This window comes from Oncorhynchus gorbuscha, linkage group LG09, assembly GCF_021184085.1.
Source record: "Oncorhynchus gorbuscha isolate QuinsamMale2020 ecotype Even-year linkage group LG09, OgorEven_v1.0, whole genome shotgun sequence".
Classification (NCBI taxonomy): Eukaryota; Metazoa; Chordata; class Actinopteri; order Salmoniformes; family Salmonidae; genus Oncorhynchus; species Oncorhynchus gorbuscha.
In genome coordinates, this window is record NC_060181.1 from 86,449,195 (window position 1) to 86,471,692 (window position 22,498).

Genomic DNA, 22,498 nt, shown 5'->3' on the forward strand with positions numbered 1-22,498 from the left:
GCTGACACGCCCTTAACCTAACCATGGATTAGCTGAAACGCCCTTACCTAAGCATGGATTAGCTGACACGCCCTTACCTAAACATGGATTAGCTGAAACGCCCTTACCTAAACATGGATTAGCTGAAACGCCCTTACCTAAGCATGGATCGGTCTATCAAATTGAGTTTGTGCTCCTGCATCTTCTCTATGTGAAATGTAAGGTTGAAAACGGATAAACCAGCAATGCGATGGCTGACATATTTTTTTGTTGACATGTTGTTTCACCGGCAGGCTGGTAAACATGAGGCCATTGTGAAGAACGTACACGACCTATTGGCCAAGCTGGCCTGGGACTTCTCTCCTGAGCAGCTAGACCACCTCTTTGACTGCTTCAAGGTAAAAGACTTCTCTCCACACACAGCACGTTTCACTATCCTTGCGGGTACCATAAATGTATTTCCCTAACCTTAACTCATAACCCTAAACGCAATCCGTAAGCCTAACATAGCCTTTATCCTTGTGGGGACCTGGGAGGGATCATTTTCCTAGTTTTACTATCCTCGTGGGGACTTTCCGGTACAGACGAGGATGCACACACACATTGCTCTCCTAACCCCTGTGGTGGTTGGTTTGCGGTCTGCAGGCGAGTTGGACGAACGCCAGTAAGAAGCAACGTGAGAAGCTGTTGGAACTGATCCGTCGCCTGGCGGAGGACGACAAGGATGGCGTGATGGCCCACAAGGTGAACATGGGTTAAAGAGATGTATTTCTCCAGCTCTTGTGCTCCATTTGGATATGACTACTGAAGGTTCCTCTACTCCTCTCACCACAAGGTGCTGAACCTGTTGTGGAACCTGGCTCACAGCGATGATGTGCCTGTAGACATCATGGACCAGGCACTCAGTGCTCACATAAAGATACTGGACTACAGTTGCTCTCAGGTAAATACTAGGTACCAGTCAAGAGCCAGGTGACTGCTTTCCCACACGGCTCGAGGTATCAACCAGTCTATGTTTTTAGGGCCCTGTTGGGGTGCTATCAACAATTGGCTTATGGCTGTGTGTGTTCCTTGAATACTGTTGATGTTAATGTTCGTGTTCATTTCAGGATAGAGACACGCAGAAGATCCAGTGGATCGATCGCTTCATAGAAGAGTTGCGCACCAATGACAAATGGGTGATTCCTGCACTAAAGCAGATCCGAGAGATCTGTAGCCTGTTCGGAGAGGCTCCTCAGAATCTCAGGTAAGGAGATGGACAGGGTCCGAGTTCAACTACGGGTTGGGAGGGAGATATAATTCATAAACTTTGTTGAACATGTTTGAGATTTACAAAGATATTGAAACGGAATGAGTACAAATTGAGGCTTATTCAGAAGGCCACAAGGTAACAGACAGAAATGTACACTGGATAGCAGACATGCTTATTTGTAAAGTAGAATAAGGAATTTTGCAACTTTGTAAATATTCACTCACTTTCATTTTGGTTGTGCTCAGAATGCTATGCTTGGTTATACATTTGCTCTATGCCGTTAAAGCATGGCCTTAATTTTTCAAATAGCTGACACTCAGATGTCCCTGGCATTTTAATCACATTTCCAGAGGGGCTGAAGCATGCCAACTCTTTTGTAAACAGGCGTTTTCTGTTAACATTCTGATATTTGACCTTGCCATCCAGTTTGATCTGTTTTTCACTAACGCTTAGACAGTGAGAATTCTTAGACTAAAACTGAGCGAATGTACTGCATCTTGCTTCTTCAACGCTGAGCTCTCAAAGTAGCATAGATATTGTTGAATTAGGTGCTGCTTTTTTAATAACGTGCAGTTGTACTGACTGAAGTAGCACTGGTAAATGCAGCAAATATGTAGCACACCACATGCCTGTTGTTTTTCAGAAAGAAAATGCCTATTAACATACAAACGAACTTAGTGGGGTAAGTTGACAGCTAATTTGGGGGATATTGTGGCAAAAATAAAACTTTGAAATGGTTAAATATCTAAATTGACTCTCTCAGATGCTACAACAGATCTGTAATGTTTATATTCATTCATAAATCTGCTTTAGCAAACCTTTCACAAGGTAAATCTCAAATTACACCATATTCCCTAAAATACTTCACTACCTTTGACCAGAGCCACAAATTACCTCATAGTGCACTACTTTTCACCAGAGCCACAAAGGTCTCTTGTCAATTAGTGCACTGTATGGGGAATTGCATGCAAAAGTAGTGCACTACATGGGAAATAGGGTGTAATTTGAGATTCACTCAAAAGCATCTCTTTCTGCACCAGCTCCTCTTAGCTCCAATCACGGACTGTTTGCAGGGTGACATTTGGGGGGCATTTCCGGGGGCACTGCTTACTCACATTTCCGAAACACATCGTAGTGATTTTAAGAATGAAATTCATCACCATTTCTCTTTCTGCACACAGACACACACCCACACACAGATCCTGGGGTATTGTTTAGAATGCTGGATATACCAATACTGCTTTCTTTGCACTACAGGTGCAGAGAAGCAACAACATTTTGCAGATAAATTATTGTAATTTCATTAGGAGAGGGGGGTTGATCTAAAAGTTGATGTTGTCGGCTTGTCATAGACATGGTGACTAAGTCTCTGTACTTTTATGTCTCTCTCTCTCTCTCCATCCTTCTCTCTCTGCTCTACAGTCAGACCCAGAGGAGTCCTCATGTGTTCTATCGTCATGACCTGATTAACCAGCTGCAACACAACCATGCCCTGGTCACGCTGGTGGCTGAGAACCTCTCTGCCTACATGGAGACCATGAGGCAGTTCTCTAAAGGTACGGACCACCTCACACAGGAGGGGACATTTTGTCATTCATCATCATTGCCTCATTCTTAACTTTCAGACTTCTTCTGTAAAACAGAGAAATAGTATTTCAGATGTTCTATCTATCCTCTTTTTCTAACCCTGGGGCAATTGGCATGTTAGTTTTCCATTTGAAAAACCTCAGCATTTGGGTAAAATTTTAAGATGCACCTTGAGCCCTCACATAGATGATTGTGTGTGTTGTGTAGCCGAGCAGGCGGAGTTTGACCCCCAGACGGTGAGGGTAGGGAGCCGCTACAGCCACGTACAGGAAGTCCAGGAGAGACTCAACTTCCTGAGGTATGACATCACATCCGTAGGGTAGTATCATTAGGCACCAAACAGAAGAAAAGACTGTAACCGGCAGGGACTGAAGTGCTCATTTCTGTTTTCCATTGCAGAGCCCTTTTAAAACGTTTTATATTGCATGACCTAATGAATACAATCCAGCTCGTGTTCATTGATTAGTGAATGGTGAACTGAGCCACTGTAGTCTGATCTTCATGGTTAATGTATGTGTCTGTGTTGTCCCCAGGTTCCTGCTGAAGGATGGCCAGTTGTGGCTCTGTGCTCCTCAGGCCAAACAGATCTGGAAGTGCCTGGCTGAGAACGCAGTCTTTCTTTGTGACCGAGAGGCCTGCTTCAAATGGTATGCTGCCATCGTCAATATTATTATCACCTCGAAAGGGTGAATATGGCTCCAACATCTTTCTATTTCCTTTTACTCATTCATATAGAACAACTCAAATGTTCTCCTTTTTCTCAACACGTGAAACACCAAGTCAACTCTGTTTTTCTTACACAGGTACTCCAAGCTGATGGGAGATGAGCCAGACCTGGACCCGGACATCAACAAGGACTTCTTTGAGAACAACGTTCTGCAGCTGGACCCGTCTCTGCTCACGGAGAACGGCATGAAGTGCTTTGAGAGGTTCTTCAAAGCCGTCAACTGCAGGGAAGGCAAGCTGGTGGCCAAACGTAGGGCCTACATGATGGACGACCTGGAACTCATAGGCCTGGACTACCTCTGGAGGGTGAGTTATTTATCCTACTTATCACTGTTAGGAAGCTGTTATAACTGGCAGCTGTTGCTACTTGTAGGGCTGGACCAATGTTTCCTCTAGTGCAGAATAAATATCAGCCCATGCAGAGAAGCATGAGATTGAACGTCACTAAACTTTTTAGAGTTTTCCCAGTTGACACTATCAACCTTTTCCCTTTACTGTGGGAATTGTGATTGAATCAACACAGTATTAGCCACTTTCCAAGCATTACCGAAACAAAATTAACTATGCAATACTTGGTATGCAAAACCAACTATGCATGAGATTTTGTTTTAGGCAGAATACATCGGAATAGGATTCTATTGCATTGACAGGCACGACTCAGGCCCGTACTCTACACAGACCGTTGCGCTGTAACCAAACAGAGCTGCAGTAGGTATATATGCAAATAGACCATTTGCCATATATGGTTATGTGCCATTCACTTTAATCTGGACTGTGTTTACAGCATGAGCGGTTGTGAGTAGATGCGCTTGTTTTGAGATCAAAGCGAGAGCTGCATGTAAACACTTGTGCACATTTGTATATTCGTTCATATCATTTGCTAGTTAGTGAGTTGAGACCAGTTATAGGTCATTTGTTATCAGCAATGGAGGAGTGGTTGCTTCCTTCAAGAGCACAAAATGTGTGCATTTCTAGCCATCTTTGAAAAGTGTCAGTTAATTAGGTAAAAAAAAAAATATCTTAAATAAGCTAAGGCGCAAATAGGCACAGGGGTAGCATAATTTATCTGATTCTCTGTTATAATAGTGTGGGAATAATTATGCATTTTATTTTGTCAAGTGGTTTCTTGCATCAAACAACAAAACAACATTTTCAGTCGCCTCCTTGACAAATGGATAAACAGGGTAATATCAAGCCCTGCCTTTTTTTAAACATTTTTTTCAAGTCTCATTGAACAACACACATTGGCTGCTATACTGTAGACTGAATGGTAGAACAGCTATTTCCATGTTGAAATGTTATGGGATGCATTTTCTCCATTGTTTTTGATGGTAGACCACTCTGATAGGCTTACATTACGATCAAATAGCCACAGTAACCTACCTGAACACTGTTAAAACTGTAACTTAAAGCGGGTACAAGAAATTAGCTAAGTGTTGAAAAAATTGAGGGAACATTGGGCTGGACTTCCTCCAGGAGGTGGGATTTATAAAGCACTGTGGTTATGCAGATGGCTGTAACCATCTTTTTAAACCTTGAACTCCCTATGGACTACATACAATGACTTCAGAAAGTATTCAGACCCCTTGACTTTATCCACATTTTGTTACGTTACAGCCCTATTTTAAAATGGATTTTAAAAATTAGAAATCCTCATCAATCTACACCATACCCCCATAATGGCAAAGCAAAAACAGGGTTTTAGACATTTTTGCAAATGTATTAAAAATAAAACATTTTTCTTATTTACTTAAGTATTCAGACCCTTCGCTATGAGAGTCCAAATTGAGCTCCAGTGCATCCTGTTTCCATTGATCGTCCTTGACATTTCTACAACTTGATTGGAGTCCACTTTTTTGGTAAATTCAACTGAGTGGACATGATTTGGAAAAGCACACACCTGTCTATATAAGGTCTCACAGTTCATACTGCATGTCAGAGCAAAAACCAAACCACGAGGTCGAAGGATTTGTCTTTATTTATTCGAGACAGGATTGTGTTGAGGCACAGATCTGGGGAAGGGTACCAAACATTTCTGCAGCATTGAATGTCCCCAAGAACACAGTGGCCTCCATCATTCTTACATGGAAGAAGTTTGGAACCACCGCGACTCTTCCTAGAGCTGACCGCCTGGCCAAACTGAACAATCGGGGGGGGGGGGCCTTGGTCTGGGAGGTGACCAAGAACCCGATGGTCACTGACAGAGCTCCAGAGTTCCTATGTTGAGATGGGAGAACCTTCCAGAAAGAAGGACAACCATCTCTACAGCACTCCACCAATCAGGCCTTTATGGTAGTGGCCTGACAGATGCCACTCCTCAGTAAAAGGCACATGACAGCCCACTTGGAGTTTGCCAAAAGGCCCCTAAAGACTATCAGACAATGAGAAACAAGATTCTCTGGTCTGATGAAACCAGCATGGTGGTGGCAGGATCGAGGGAAAGTACTACAAAACTAGAAAAGTACAGAGATCCTTAATAACCTGCTCCAGAGCACTCAGGGCCTCCGACTGGACAACAACTCTAAGCACACAGCCAAGACCACGCAGGAGTGGCTTCGGGCAGTGATGGAAAAAGTACGCAATTATCATACTTTTAAAAATGTATTGAATATTTAAAACATACAATATACTTGCAGTGAAGCCGCTCAATAACTACATCACATTCGTCATCTAACAGACTCCCATCCAGAGCGACACACAAGCAACCAGGGTCAACGCCGTGCTCAAGGGCATGTCAACAGATCTCCCACAAGGTCAAAAACGGGGACCCGAACCAACGATTAATCAGCCACCGGCCCAAGGAACAAAAGAGAGAAAAGAAAGACAAAGGAAAACAGAGAACAACAATGCAAAAGACATGAAGTACAACAAAAATCATAACAGGCCAACTGAATATGTTTGAGTGCATGTATGGCACTATTTACGTGTGTGTGTCTGTGTGCATGTGTAGAAATACCTGCACGGCATCAGCCTCAGACAAACCGGCATTAGCTGTAACAACAGTGCCCCTCAGTGTCATTCAAACTTACTGGGAGACACTCCACAAATACAGGTGTGCCAAGCTTTTAGTGTCATACCCAAGAAGACTTGAGGCTGTAATCGCTGCCAAAGGTGCTTCAACATGGTACTGAGTAAAGGATCTGAATACTTATGTAAAAGTGATGTTTCTGTTTTTTATTTAATAATTTAGCAAACATTTCTAAAAAAAAGGTTAAATCAATTTAATCCATTTTAGAATAAGGGGTCTGACTACTTTCCGGCGGTACTGTATGTTCTGCCTACACCGTCCACTTTTCTGGCCTGTTGTGTATCCAGATGTTTATTTTTTGGAGACCTCTGTGTCTGAACCAAACGGTGAAATGACTAACGGCAAGTCTAGCCTACTGTATATGCATTAATGAACTGCTCAAGCATTTTACACTGCTGCTTTCTTGATCATGTTTCTGTCTCACCAAGCCAAAATTCTAAATGCACAACTTCAAAGAAGACCATACCCTCTGAATGCTGCTATTTGAGGTGATGCTCATTAGTAATTTCCGAGCATCTATGAACCTCTGGGTTCTGTGGGATTGTTTTCGGAGCAACTGGAACTGATAGACTTAGTGAGTATGGGAGAGGGTGGGTGGCTGACCCAGTTATTTAGCAGCCTTCGCTGTATGTGACCTACATGGCCTGTAATCCCTCTGTGTTAAATGCAGTCCTTACATCACAGAGGAACAGACAAGTCTTCTGGATGCTGCTAAACCAAACATCAGCTTCTGTGGCGCTGAGGAGGGAGGGCTGTTTTAAATGTTGTTAGAGTCTGTCAGTCCAATGACTTCCAATGATGTTGTGTAGTCTGTTAGGGCTTTATAACGGTAGATGTATTTGTACAGCTCGGTACGGAGAACTCGGTTCGGTCCGCACTGTGAACACAAATGAGTACATAAAACACTGCCTATAGGTTACGCTGCATTGTATGCCATCGCCAAGTGAGTAAATCTGAGCTGAAATAAACATTTTAGGCTATTCTGCTGAAACTACAGTCCATGTGCCCGACGTAATCAAAATTCAAATCTTAACTAGCGGATTTCAAACTATCCTTTTCGCCATCTTTCAGGAACATTTTGGCTTCACGGTCGATTAAAACTGTGATGGGCAGATTAATACGTTAATATGTTCCCCACTGCTCAACGAGAATAGCCTATGCAGAGTGGTGCGTGTAGCTTGTCGTCCATTCACAAGTAATCAAAGAGCCACTACAGTCAGCGTCCGTGTCTGATAAAGCAAATGAGGAGATTATCTAATCAATGGAAAATGGAATTAAAAATTAAATGAGATGTATATGCTACAACAAATGAGCCAGTTAGGCTGCTATTTATTATCAGAATGGAGGTGTTCTTTGTAACTAGGAAAGGAAGAACGCCCATGCAGACTCAATTAGCAGCTAATTTACCTAGCTCTCTTAGCCAACTAGCTTCTCTCGGTTTGATGCCATCAAGACAGGTTTCTAGGTCATCATATGTTATGATTAATAGCCTAGTAATGACAAGCTAGAAGTTAGTCTACTAGCGCAAGTTGGCTTGGTTGGGTGCTTCCTCCCTTTCTCCCGTTTCACTTTCTCACAGCACACACACCGCAAGGCCCCTCTGCCTGCTCTCCCTCAAGCTGCATCCGCTCTAGTTAAAAAAGTAGTTTACAAGTTGACTTTTCGGCTGCTTCCCTCACTCGGATCCGACCACGTCTATACGGAACTGGTCTCTATTGAAAAATGTATGATGCATATATGTTGGGTTGGAAAAGCCCCAGGTCCATTTCGGAATGGGTCCTTGAGGCCCAACATAACAATCCCTGTCACAACAGACAATAATGCCAGGAACATTGTGAATTAGGGTGCTTTTTAATTTGGCGTATTTGGCCAATAAACAACACTAACAACAGTAACTGTTGGAATTTCATTTTTCCGCTGTACCGTGACTCCAAAATACGCACTACGTACCAAACCATGGGTTTGGTCGAACCGTTACACCATTAGTCTGTCCAATGGCTTCTGATGATGATGATGATGATGTATAGGCTGTCAGTCAGTCCAATGGCTTCTGATGATGATGTTGTATAGGCTGTCAGTCAGTCCAATGGCTTCTGATGATGATGTTGTATAGGCTGTCAGTCAGTCCAATGGCTTCTGATGATGATGTTGTATAGGCTGTCAGTCAGTCCAATGGCTTCTGATGATGATGATGATGTATAGGCTGTCAGTCAGTCCAATGGCTTCTGATGATGATGTTGTATAGGCTGTCAGTCTGTCCAATGGCTTCTGATGATGATGTTTTATAGGCTGTCAGTCAGTCCAATGGCTGATGATGATGATGATGATGATGTATAGGCTGTCAGTCAGTCCAATGGCTTCTGATGATGATGTTGTATAGGCTGTCAGTCAGTCCAATGGCTTCTGATGATGATGTTGTATAGGCTGTCAGTCAGTCCAATGGCTTCTGATGATGATGATATAGGCTGTCAGTCAGTCCAATGGCTTCCGATGATGATGATGTTGTATAGGCTGTCAGTCAGTCCAATGGCTTCTGAATGATGCTGGCTCTGATGATGATGTTGTATAGGCTGTCAGTCAGTCCAATGGCTCCTGATGATGATGTTGTATAGGCTGTCAGTCAGTCCAATGGCTCCTGATGATGATGTTGTATAGGCTGTCAGTCAGTCCAATGGCTTCTGATGATGATGTTGTATAGGCTGTCAGTCAGTCCAATGGCTCCTGATGATGATGAAACATGTGTTGGTTCAAAGTGTTCTTCTAATTCACGCTCTGGGCATATTAGATGATTCACAGGTTCATTTGTTTTACAGGTTCACTTGTTCTCACGTGCTATGCATAGCTGATTCAGGAGTTGTGTTTTTGTATATTTGGGTATTCAGCCTTTTTGCACAGTAGGGGCCTAGGCTGCATTTGAGCTCATAGGATTTTCTTATATGCAATGTTTTGTTGTGAATAATTTATTTTATTGCATCCTAAGCAAAGCTCATTTTACAGCGCTGATGTTATTGATTTGGCTGTTAAGCCTTGCGTGGTACACATTTAGCCCGTACACACACACACACACACACACACACACACACACACACACACACACACACACACACACACACACACACACACACACACACACACACACACACACACACACACACACACACACACACACAGTATTTGAGGCTGGGTTAATGTACTGCTGTTAGTGTGTGAAATCAGCTCAGGGTCAGCGGTAGTGACTGGGGATGATTCTGTGGGCTGCTGCTGAGTGCCTATTAATGGCCCACTCCTCTAGTCTGGATGAGTCATAACACACACACACTTTTCAGTGTTGTCTCCAGGGCTGTGTGATAGAGAGAGAGGAAGCCGGAGGCGTCCATTGATTCCATCTGAAATTTCCTCTTGCCAGGTCGTAATTCAAGGGAGTGATGACATCGCCAGTCGAGCCATAGACCTTCTAAAAGAGATCTACACCAACCTTGGACCAAAACTACAAGTCAATCAGGTACCCTGGGTGTCCACTGTCCCGGTAACAATAACAGCTCAATCTGCTGTTAGGTCATCCTAAATCATCTAGCCGTTTTGAGACAACCACTTACATATAAACACAGTCATGAATAGTGATTGTATTGGTGATCAATGATAGTTGATGATAATTTAGACTGGGACAGTCAGTGTGATACAGTGCTACAGCAACTGTTTTCCATTCCCTACCTCTGAGATCCCTATTGCACATATTGGTTTTATGGATGTTAACCGGGTTAACTGCCGAAAAATATATTTCACCAGCCATGCTTATCGGTCTATTGGTTAATTTGCATAATTTAGTGGAATTAAATTGGATTATGTATTTTCTTTTAGTCGTCATGTATCTTATTTATCACAGGCGCGAGGCATACAGAGCCTAGTTTGATAAGCGTAATGGCCTATCACCTGTCAGACAGTACGAGAGCATCTCCTCAATGTGGGTACTTTTTTTTTTTACAGCCCAGCTGTTGCACAACAAATAACAATTTGCGTGTTTTAACGGCCACAATTAATGGCCACAATTAAAATGAGCTATTTATTTCTCAACTCTATAGTCGACGGCTAGGCAGGCTCTAATCGACGGCTAGGCAGGCTCTAGTCGACGGCTAGGCAGGCTCAGGACGTCATCCACCACTTTACAATGTGAGCTTGAGGCAATATAACTGTTTGAAACCTGAATAATTTACTTCACTTCAAAGAATGAGTCATGTCTTACCTTGCTTCAAAGTAGCCTAGCCAACATTCTGCCCTAGAATTGTTGAGGCATTCTTTTAGAAAATACTTCCTTGTGCCATTAACCAGCATTTCTCTCCTGTTTTATTGGTATTCATATAAACTTCCTTTCGTTGTCCAGAAGCCAAAGGCACAATCCTAGTCATATTAGTAACCCATCCTAGTTGTTGCTATTAGATCCCCCCTCTTTCTATGTTTGGAACCGTTTTTCCTAACAGTAAAATGACGTGACCAACAGAAAATACTATGCATGCATTCAAGAAACAGACATTTTTCTTTGAGCTGAATGAACACATGCAACAATAGTAAGCCTATGGTCTTCCAGTCAAAAGGCTATATTATATAGCCTGTTATTGAACATTCAACTGCTTTAATGAAGCAGCCAATAAAACCTACATTTGCCAAAATGCATTAGGTGTGCTGTTTAGAATAGTGTTTTCCCACAAATTGTATTTTGGCAAATGTAGGTTTTATTGGCTGCTTCATTAAAGCAGTTGAATGTTCAATAACAGGCTATATAATATAGCCTTTTGACTGGAAGACCATAGGCTTACTATTGTTGCATGTGTTCATTCAGCTCAAAGAAAAATGTCTGTTTCTTGAATGCATGCATAGTATTTTCTGTTGGTCACGTCATTTTACTGTTAGGAAAAAATATAACCGTTTGTTGTCCGGTTAAGGAGGGTTGGTTAGTCGGAAGCAGAATTGACCAAAATGTGCATCTCTAATTGGTACTATTTCCAGTACTAGCACCTGATTCCTGACGGATGGATTGAAACACACTGCACTTAGTTCCATACAAACACTGTCAACCATTAAACATGACTCTCCCTCTCCTGAACTCACTACTCTGACTGTCCTTCCCCCCTGCCGTCCTCCCCCATCTCCCCCAATGCAGGTAGAGATCCACGAGGATTTCATCCAGTCATGTTTCGACCGTCTGAAGGCGTCGTACGATACGCTCTGTGTTCTGGAAGGGGACAAGGACAGCATCAACTGTGCCCGGCAGGAGGCCATCCGCATGGTCCGCGTGCTCACTGTGCTCAAGGAGTACATCAACGAGTGTGACAGTGACTACCACGAGGAGAGGACCATACTGCCCATGTCCAGGTAGGGGAGGGGACGGACCTTTTGTCCTGATAAATGTTTTCCTGTTTTGTCTTGACCCCTCTCTTTCTATATATCTTTCCTTTTCTGCTCTCTCTCATTTTCATACATTTAGATAATTACTGAGACTTGGTTCAAAAAAGTCTGTGCCAGGCTCGTATGTGTCTCTGAATGGATATGATGTTTATTGATCTGACAGAGGTGGGGGTATTGCCATATTCATAAAGAACTTGAATGTTGCTGTCTGTATTACCACCTCTTATGCCCAATACATTTGAGTGTCTTGTCCTAGATATGGACTTTGGGAATAATGCCAAACTAACATTGGTGGGAGTTTATTGCCCTCCCAACTGCCCTTAGCAAATTGTCTGACTTGCTGTGCTGACATCTGCGGGACACCTTTAGTCATATTGAGTTAACTTGACACCATCAGAAATCACAGTTTCCTGCTAAATCTGTTTTAATATTGTGTAATTTTTAACCTGGATTGGTTGATTCCAGTATCAGATAGATATTTATACTGAGCTAAATTTAACTCCTGATAACTAAACCATACCACCCTAATTTAAAACACCCTGAAAAATCGACTGTCTTGGATATCATTCTGACCAAACGCCCTTCATAAGTATACAGCCAATGGAATCTTTGCTAACAAGCTCAGTGACTGTTGTCCCATTTCATGTATTAGAGATACTAAGCTACTTAAATCGTGTCTACGCATTATTACAAAGATACATTTTAGAATTTTCAATGAGTAACATTTCCTGTATGACTTGGAGTTATGTCCTCTATCTCTGATTCAAATCAGGCCCTTAAATGTTTTACCTCTCGGTTGCACATAAGAATGCCCCATATAAAAGATTAAGAGTAAAGGACAGATCTAACCCATGGTTCACGCATTAATTGTCTGAAAGATTTCATGAAAGAAACTTAGCTTGGGCTAAGGTTAGATTCACTGATTCTGCCTCTACTTCTCAAATGTCTGAAGGACTGCCAATCAGATGTCTGTCTTAGGTTAGAAAAGCAGTCAACATACTTCATGAATTGTGTATCTTAGAGTGGTGGAAATCCAGCTAAATTTTGGAAAGTGGTCAAATCTTTTGATTTGGTACCATAAAAGATAAAAATGACATTAGTTGTGCTTTTAATAACCATTTTGCCTCAGCTGGCCATCTATTTGAAAGAACGGTTTCTGAAAATACCTTCATTGCCCTCTTTTTGTCCTTTAATCACCGATAATCATGCTATTCCAGGCATACTCTTTTCTTCTTCCTCATTTGAACCATTTATGTAAATGAATGTAGTGCCTTGCAGAATAAATAATAATCCGCAGGAGCTGATTCGCTTGATCCCTTTCTACTGCAGCTTTCTGCCCGCCTCATTGTATAATCTTTGACCCACATTTTTTATTTATCAATTGCTTCTGGTGCTATCCCTAAGACCTGGAAGGCGGTGCATGTCCTCCCCCTTTACAAAAGTGGATAACCTTCTGACCTAGATAACTACTGCCCAATTTCTAAACAATCTAATATTACAACCACTTGCAAACTCTCAGCTAAAACCTTTTTTCACTTCAAATTGTATTGTTAATGTGCACCAGTCTGGTTTTAGATCTGGACATAGCACTGTTTCAGCAGCTCTGCTTGTCTTAAATTATATAATAAATTGCTTAGATCATAGGAATCACTGTGCTGCCATATTTGTAGACCTATCTAAGGCCTTTGATACTGTCGACCATCCTCCCCTACTCATTCAAAGATTGTCTGAAATTGGCCACGACCAGGTGTCTTGCAGGTAATTTTGGAACTACATGTCAGACAAGAAACTGTGATTTCTGATGGTGTCAAGTTACTTCAATATTAAGGTGTCCCGCAGGTGTCAATTTTGGGACCTGTCCTTTTGACTATTTATATAAATAATATTGGTCTATCTGCAAAAACCTGTAACATTCATCTGTATGTATGCTGATGACCCTGTTATTTACGCTTTTGTCCCCTATGTTCTAGCTGCAATCTGATTTCGTTGCCTTACAAAAAGTTGTTGTCGATTTTAAAATGAGTACTTCATGTGGGGAAAAACAACTACATGTATGCTGTTTTCTAACTCTCATAGAAATATATTTCAGATGGGTTACAAATGTATGCATTGGATGGGTGTTTCAGCAAGCACGTTCCCGCCTATAAATATATGTGCTTTTGAATTGACAATTTGCCATTTAAAAAACATACCGATGGGCAAGTGAAGAAGCTGACATTTTAAAGTAGGCTTTAAAAAAAACATTATTTTTAAAAAATAGATCATGCCTCTCCCTAAACAGCAGGAAGCAGATTGTACAGTCAACTTTACTGCCAGTTCATGACTATGTTGACATCTTTTATCATAGTGCACTTCGCTTTATCACAGTTTACAGTTTTAGAACGCATCCTGTATCAAAAGGATGACTGGTCCTCATTAAAATCCCATAGATGTCTTCATTACTCCCTTTTTGTTTATAAAGCGCTACTACACAAGCTTCCTACCTACCTCACTACACTGTTAAAATAAATAGAAAATGAGACCCCAAACCCGTTCACAGGGATGGTTAACTCTCCAAGTTCCGCTAGTGCGTACCGTTCTAGGTAAATCCGCTTTCAGTTTTAGTGCTGTCCCCACTTTTGGACTAGCTTACAAAGTTCCTACATCTTGACACCCTGGTCCCTCTAGGGAAGTTTAGAACTTTAATATTGAATGAGAATTGTCACTGTTTGGATTAAATAATTGTGTTTGTGGTATTTGAAGCTGTCATGTTGATTTTGTCATTTGTATTTTATTTATACTGATTATTTTGAGTTTGTTGTGTTGTCCTTCGGGCACCTTTTTATAAATGAGACCCTGGTCTCAATGGGTTCCCCTGAATAAATAAAAGTTCAACAAAAATCTCCTCTCTCTCTCTTCTCTCAGGGCGTTTCGGGGGAAGCACATCACGTTGATCGTGCGTTTCCCTAACCAGGGCCGTCAGGTGGATGACCTGGACATCTGGTCTCACACCAACGACACCATTGGGTCAGTGCGCCGCGGTATCCTCACACGCATCAAGGCCAACGCCACGCACACCAAGATAGAGCTCTTCATTGGCGGGGATGTTGTTGACCCAGCCGACGACAGGAAGCTGATTGGCCAGCTCAACCTGAAAGACAAAACGGTGAGCGCAATGAGCCATGTTTTGATGAGTCACAAGTGCATTTTTTCTTTGACTATTTATACAGAATGGTTTGTCTGTCTTTATATTCTCCCGTGTGTGTGTAGTTGATCACAGCCAAGCTGACCCAGGTGAGTGCCAACATGCCCTCCAGCCCAGACAGCTCCTCGGACTCTTCCACTGGCTCACCGGGTAACCATGGCAACCACTTCAGCGAAGGGCCCAACCCCGAGGTGGAGAGCTGTCTCCCTGGAGTGGTGAGTGAATTTTAAACACAAACACACACACACACACACACAGCTGTCTCCCTGGAGTGGTGAGTGAATTTTAAACACAGACACACAAACACACACACACAGCTGTCTCCCTGGAGTGGTGAGTGAATGTTAAACAGACACACAGCTGTCTCCCTGGAGTGGTGAGTGAATTTTAAACACAGACACACAAACACACACACACAGCTGTCTCCCTGGAGTGGTGAGTGAATGTGGTCTCCCTGAGTGAGTGAATTTTAAACACAGACACACAAACACACACACACAGCTGTCTCCCTGGAGTGGTGAGTGAATGTTAAACAGACACACAGCTGTCTCCCTGGAGTGGTGAGTGAATTTTAAACACAGACACACAAACACACACACACAGCTGTCTCCCTGGAGTGGTGAGTGAATGTTAAACAGACACACACAGCTGTCTCCCTGGAGTGGTGAGTGAATGTTAAACATAGACACACAAACATACACACACAGCTGTCTCCCTGGAGTAGTGAGTGAATGTTAAACATACTCACAGCTGCTTCCACCGGAGTGGCGCGTCGTTTTCTTGTCAGTCACCGTTACTTGGGAAGGGTGCCCAGCTCTCTTGGTCCCTGCCTAGAAGACAATTTTATAGGAAAGCATCCAGATAGTAGAAAGACTGCATTGTCAAAATGCCATATTCAACTACACCGACTGTGCAGTTTATCTCCCACTGTTTTCTAGTCCACAGTCCACACTTAGAACTACTGTCATCAAAACAAGTTTGTCTCAAAAAAAGATGGATGTCTGGCCTAGCGATGCATGATCGCAGATGAGTAACCCCTTGTCTCGTCTCGCTCTCTCTTCAGATCATGTCTCTCCACCTGCGCTACGTCTCCTTCCTGTGGCAGGTAGCAGACCTGGGCTGTAGCCCCAACATGCCTCTGCTACGAGACGGAGCCAGAGTACTGATGAAGCTGATGCCTCCAGGTACAGTACTCTCTGTGGTACATGTGGGCCGTGCCTTTATTCTCCACCCTTCTCCCCAATTGTGCACTTGCAAACTCCCCGTCATGAATCAAATAAAAAAAGTGTTTTATAGAGAGTTTTCCAACATTGTTAAATCTACAATGGGAAGCGTGCAAGTGCACATTTCAGGAGAAGGTTGGCGAATTGGGATGTAGCCGTAGATAGGTTTCTCTCATGACAATGCTATATTTTCTGAAAGATTTTTACCAAGCCAGCACTGGTGGATAAATGTGAGATGTGTATATGACCGATATACAGGTAACTAATCAAAAATAAAGGAAACATCAATTGAGTGTCTTAATAGGGGTCACCATGAGCCACCAGAACAGCTTCAATGTGCCTGGAACTCTATTGGATGGATGCAACACCATTCTTTGCACAAGAAAAACCATAATTTGCTGTTTTGTTGATGGTTGTGGGAAACAATCTCAGGCCCCGCTCCAGAATCTCCCATAAGTGTTCAATTGGGTTGAGATCTAGTGACTGAGACACACACACTTTAAACCTCCTTATGATCCTTTGAGACTCCTCTTTCAAAGTCACTGTGATCTCTTCTAGTCTTGATGGACAAAATGTCTCACTCACCGGCAAGTTTATTAGGTACACACATCTAGTACCGGTCCAGACCTCCAGAGCAGCCTGAATTCTTCAGAAAGGTTCCACAGGCATGTTGGTCCAATTGCTGCAGATTGGACGGTGGTACATTCTGTGACCAGCCCATTCCATGTCATCCCATAGATGCTCTATTGGGTTGAGGTCTAGAGACTGACCAGGCCACTCAAGTAAACTGAACTTACTGTCATGTTTCAGGCAATGTTTTTCAAGTCCTCATTTGTCCAGTGTTGGTGATCGCAAGCCCACGGGAGCCGCTTCTTGTTTTTAGCTGATAGGAGTGGAACCCCGTGTGGTCGTCTGCTGCAGTTGCCCATCCGTGACACAGACCGTCGAGTTGTGTGTTCTGAGATGCCGTTTTTCACAACGCTGTTGTACTGAGCCGTTATTTGTCTGTTCGTGGTTCGCCTGTTAGCTTGCAAGATTCTTGCCATTCTCCTTCGACCCCCACCCTCCATCAGTGAGCTGTTTTTGCCCACAGTACTGCTGTTTACTGAATATGTTTAGTTTGTTTTACCATTCCCTGTAAACCCTAGACACTGTTGTGGGTGAAATGCCCAGGTGGGCAGCCGTTTCGGAGATACTGGATCCTGCGCGTCTGGCACCGGCGCTCAAAGTTGCTTAGGTCACTCATTTTGCCCATTCTAACGTTCAATCGAAATGTAACTGAATGCCTCGAAGCCGGTCTGCCTGCTTTATATAGCTAGCCATGGCTACGGTACTCACTGTCTGTAGGAGCGATCCATTTTCCTAAACGGGGTGGTGTACCTAATAAACTGGTCAGTGAGTGTACGGTATAGAACCTGTTGATGTTTTATGTAGATAACAGTACCGTGGAGAACCTGCGGGGTGTATGTCTGGACCATGCCAAGCTGGGAGAGAATGGCCTCAGCCCAACACTGGACTCACGCTTCTTTGGCCCATCGCCATCACAAGTCCTCTACCTCATAGAGGTGGGTTTCATTCTGTGTGTGTGTAGTCGTTGCCGATTTGACTGTCACATCATTACCATAGCAGGTGGTCTGCACTTTGCTCTCTGTTGACCAGTTCCACTGTGCATGTATATCTCTCTTCCCATCCCCTCCTCAGGTGGTGTATGCCCTGCTCATGCCAGCCAGCTCCACATTGGGTGAGGACGCCAGTGACTTCCAGTACAACTTCCTGAAGAGTGGCGGGCTACCGCTGGTACTGAGCATGCTCACGCGGAACAACTTCCTGCCGTCGGCCGACATGGAGACGCGGCGAGGGGCATACCTCAACGCTCTTAAGATCGGCAAACTGCTGCTCACCGCTGTTGGGTTCGGACACGTCAAAGCTGTGGCCGAGGCTTGCCAGCCCAACGCTGAGGGGACCACACCCGTCTCACCGGTTAGTTAGTTAGTTAGTTAGTTAGTTAGTCAGTTATACGCACACACACATACAAACACATGCGTGTGAACTAGGATTGTGACAGCCATGTTGATGTTAAACATCCTCTCTCCCTTCAGATTAACCAGGCCACTCACGACCAGGCTTTGGTCCTCCAGAGTGCCCTGCAGAACCTCCCCAACCCTGCCTCTGAGTGCATGCTCCGCAATGTAGCTATACGCCTGGCCCAACAGATCTCTGACGAGGTTAGAGGGGAAGGGAGGGAGGGACTGAAGAGAAAGCATAATAAGAAATAGAGAGACATGTTGCTATGTTATTTACTGTAATATCTCCTCTAATTTAAGTCTTTCCCCATCCCTCCCAGAACTTCTTCCAGGCGTCGAAGTACATCCCTGAGATCTGTGTGATCCGGGCGGTGCAGAAGATAGCATGGGCTTCAGGCTGTGGCACCATACAGTTGGTCTTCAGCTCCAATGAAGAGATCAGCAAAATCTATGAGAAGGTACCTACTTGTGCGGCTGCTTATCGCTCCACCATCAGTCCATTGATTGATGTCTGCATTTATTTTGGTCTCAACCTGAGGATATTGGCGTGTGCAGATGCATTGTTGTGGGGTGGTGCGTGTTTATTTGTATTGACACAAGTGTTTGTTGTCGCTGTATCTTCTTCCTTGATACAAGGTTGGTGTTTTATGTTTGGCCTGTACAGTCACAGATCTGTTTGTTGTGTTTGGCCTGTACAGTCACAGATCTGTTTGTTATGTTTGGCCTGTACAGTCACAGATCTGTTTGTTGTGTTTGGCCTTTCAAATCAAATTGTATTTGTCACATACACATGGTTAGCAGATGTTAATGTGAGTGTATAATCGATGCAATGCAGGGGGATTATTTAACAAAAGCTAATTTGTGAAAAAAGAACAATCGTTGCACCATAACCATAAACACCAATGCCTTTCTTGCATATTTGCATATTTACATATTTAGCTAAAAGAAATCCAGGTTAGCAGGCAATATTAACCAGGTGAAATTGTCACTTCTCTTGCGTTCATTGCACGCAGAGTCAGGGTATATGCAACAGTTTGGGCCGCCAGGCTCGTTGCGAACTAATTTGCCAGAATTTTACGTAATTATTACATAGCATTGAAGGTTGTACAATGTAACAGGAATATTTAGACTTAGGGATGCCACCCGTTAGATAAAATACCGAACGGTTCCGTGTTTCACTGAAATAATAAACGTTTTGTTTTCTAAATGATAGTTTCTGGATTAGACCATATTAATGACCAAAGGCTCGTATTTCTGTCTGTTATGTTATAATTAAGTTTATGATTTGATATTTGATAGAGCAGTCTGACTGAGCGATGGTAGGCAGCAGCAGGCTTGTGGGCATTCATTCAAACAGCACTTTCGTGCGTTTTGCCAGCAGCTCTTCGCTGTGCTTCAAGCGTTGCGCTGTTTATGACTTCAAGCCTATCAACTCCCGAGATTAAGTTGTTGTAACCGATGTGAAATTGCTAGCTAGTTAGCTGGGTGCGCGCTAGTAGCGTTTCAAACGTCACTCGCTCTGAGACTTATAGTAGTTGTTCCCCTTGCTCTGCATGGGTAATGATGCTTCAAGGGAGGCTGTTGTCGATGTGTTTCTGGGTCGAGCCCAGGTAGGTGCGAGGAGAGGGATGGAAGCTATACTGTTACACTGGCAATACTAAAGTGCCTATAAGAACATCCAATAGTCAAAGGTATATGAAATACAAATGGTATAGAGAGAGTCCTATATATACTATATTAACTACAACCTAAAAACCTCTTACCTTGGAATATTGAAGTCTCATGTTAAAAGGAACCACCAAATTTCATATGTTCTCATGTTCTGAGCAATGAACGTAAACATTTGCTTTTTTATATGGCACATTATGCACTTTTACTTTTTTCTCCAACACTTTTGTTTTTGCATTATTTAAACCAAATTGAACATGTTTCATTATTTATTTGAGGCTAAATGGACGTGTATTGATAATATTATGTTAAGTTAAAATAAGTGTTCATTCAGTATTGTTGTAATTGTCATTATTACAAATAAATAAATAAAAATCGGTAGCGGCTTTTTTTGGTCCTCCAATAATCGGTATCGGCGTTGAAAAATCATAATCGGTCGACCTCTACTGAGGGCCCTCACCTCCTCCCTGTAGGCCATCTTGTCGTTGATGGTAATCAAGTCTACCACTGTAGTGTCATCTGCAAATTTGATGATTGAGTTGGAGTTGTGCATGGCCACACAGTCATGGGTGAACAGGGAGTACAGGAGAGGGCTGAGAACACAACCTTGTGGGGCCCCAGTGTTGAGGATCAGCGAGGTGGAGATGTTGTTACCTACCCTCACCACCTGGGGGTGGCCCGTCAGGAAGTCCAGGACCCAGTTGCACAGGGCGGAGTCAAGACCCAGGGTCTCAAGCTTAATGATGTGCTTGGAGGGTACTATGGTGTTAAATGCTGAGCTGTAGTCAATGACCAGCATTCCTACATATGTATTTCTCTTGTCCAGGTGGGTTAGGGCAGAGTGCAGTGTGGTTGCGATTGCGGCGTCTGTGGACCTATTGGAGCGGTAAGCAAATTGGAGTGGGTCTAGGGTGTCGGGTAGGGTGTCGGTGATATGATCCTTGACTAGTCTCTCAAAGCACTTCATGATGACGGAGGTGAGTGCTACGGGGCGATAGTCATTTAGCTCAGTTACCTTAGCTTTCTTGGTAACTGGAACAATGGTGGCCCTCTTGAAGCATGTGGGAACAGCAGACTGGGATAAAGATTGATTGAATATGTCCGTAAACACACAAGCCAGCTGGTCTGAACATGCTCTGAGGACGCGGCAGAGGATGCCGTCTGGGCCGGCAGCCTTGTGAGGGTTAACACATTTAAATGCTTTAGTCACGTTGGCTGCGGTGAAGGAGAGCCCGAAGGTTTTGGTAGCGGGCCGTGTCGTTGGCACTGTATTGACCTCAAAGCGAGCAACGAAGTTGTTTAGTTTGTCTGGGATCATGACATCGTGGTCCGCAACGGGGCTGGTTTTTCTTTTGTAGTCCGTGATTGACTGTAGACCCTGCCACATACCTCTCGTGTCTGAGCCGTTGAATTGCGACTCTACTTTGTATGTATTTCTATACTGACGCTTAGCTCATTTGATTGCCTCGCGGAGGGAATAGCTTCACTGTTTGTGTTCGGTCATGTTTCCGGTCACCTTGCCCTGCTTTAAAAGCAGGGGTTTGCGCTTTCAGTTTTGCACGAATGCTGCCATCAATCCACGGTTTCTGGTTGGAAGGTTTTACAGGCACAGATCTTTTTGTTTGACCTGTACAGTCACAGTTGAGTGTTTGTCTGTCGTACTAGTGGGATTATTGTGTGTGTGTACTCGTTTGGTGCTTACTGAACTGACTAATAGGTTGATTATGTGCACTGTGCACCTGCTGCCTATCTCCTGAAATACAGAGAAGTGGTTTGTGTTTTGTAAACTCACAGCGGTGTGTGTATTCTCCCCCTCTACAGACGGACGTGGTTAAGGAGCCGGACGGGGAGGATGAGCAGGTGTGCTGTGAGGCCCTGGAGGTCATGACCCTGTGTTTCGCCCTGCTGCCCACCGCTCTGGACACACTCAGTAAGGAGAAGGCCTGGCAGACCTTCATCATAGACCTGCTACTGCACTGCCACAGCAAGTATGTCCCCCCCTGCTGTCTGTCTGTCTTGACTTTCTGTCGAGCAGATGTTTTAGCGTTGAGCTGGAACAAAAGCCTGCCAATCGTCAAGGATGTTTGCCGCTGGTTTACTACAGTGGTTTTTGTCTAACTGCTTTGTGTAGTGGATGAGCATGTGGGGCTATCTGTGTCTATGTTAATAATGGTCCTCTGATCTGTCCTCAGGTCAGTTTGTAGATTGATGGATTAGTTTGTCTGTGGTTTATTGTGTTCTCTGATCTATTTCCAGGTCAGTTCGTCAGATGGCCCAGGAGCAGTTCTTCCTTATGGCCACCAGGTGCTGCATGGGCCACCGACCCCTCCTCTTCTTCATCACCCTCCTCTTCACTGTGCTGGGGGTACGTAGCCGCACCTCTCTCTTCACTGTGCTGGGGGTACGTAGCCGCACCTCTTCTTCACT

The 22,498-nt window shown here is 43.6% G+C and overlaps 1 protein-coding gene across 4 annotated transcripts in view; it reads left to right on the top strand.

Annotated features, from left to right (window-relative positions):
- Positions 1–22,498, top strand: part of LOC124044222 (probable ubiquitin carboxyl-terminal hydrolase FAF-X) — a 76,072-nt gene that overhangs the window by 24,762 nt on the left and 28,812 nt on the right. For 3 of the 4 annotated variants that reach the window (XM_046363790.1, XM_046363789.1, XM_046363793.1), the window contains 20 exons: positions 273–377; positions 625–723; positions 815–922; positions 1,089–1,225; positions 1,875–1,913; positions 2,654–2,787; positions 3,026–3,116; positions 3,352–3,465; positions 3,622–3,850; positions 9,979–10,074; positions 11,728–11,939; positions 14,877–15,117; positions 15,222–15,371; positions 16,220–16,340; positions 17,814–17,944; positions 18,081–18,359; positions 18,479–18,604; positions 18,724–18,861; positions 21,893–22,059; positions 22,328–22,436. In XM_046363790.1, the coding sequence (XP_046219746.1) occupies positions 273–377; positions 625–723; positions 815–922; positions 1,089–1,225; positions 1,875–1,913; positions 2,654–2,787; positions 3,026–3,116; positions 3,352–3,465; positions 3,622–3,850; positions 9,979–10,074; positions 11,728–11,939; positions 14,877–15,117; positions 15,222–15,371; positions 16,220–16,340; positions 17,814–17,944; positions 18,081–18,359; positions 18,479–18,604; positions 18,724–18,861; positions 21,893–22,059; positions 22,328–22,436 (2,826 nt within the window). The remainder of the gene's footprint in view (positions 1–272; positions 378–624; positions 724–814; positions 923–1,088; positions 1,226–1,874; positions 1,914–2,653; positions 2,788–3,025; positions 3,117–3,351; positions 3,466–3,621; positions 3,851–9,978; positions 10,075–11,727; positions 11,940–14,876; positions 15,118–15,221; positions 15,372–16,219; positions 16,341–17,813; positions 17,945–18,080; positions 18,360–18,478; positions 18,605–18,723; positions 18,862–21,892; positions 22,060–22,327; positions 22,437–22,498) is intronic. The other variant, XM_046363792.1, reaches the window with a different exon arrangement.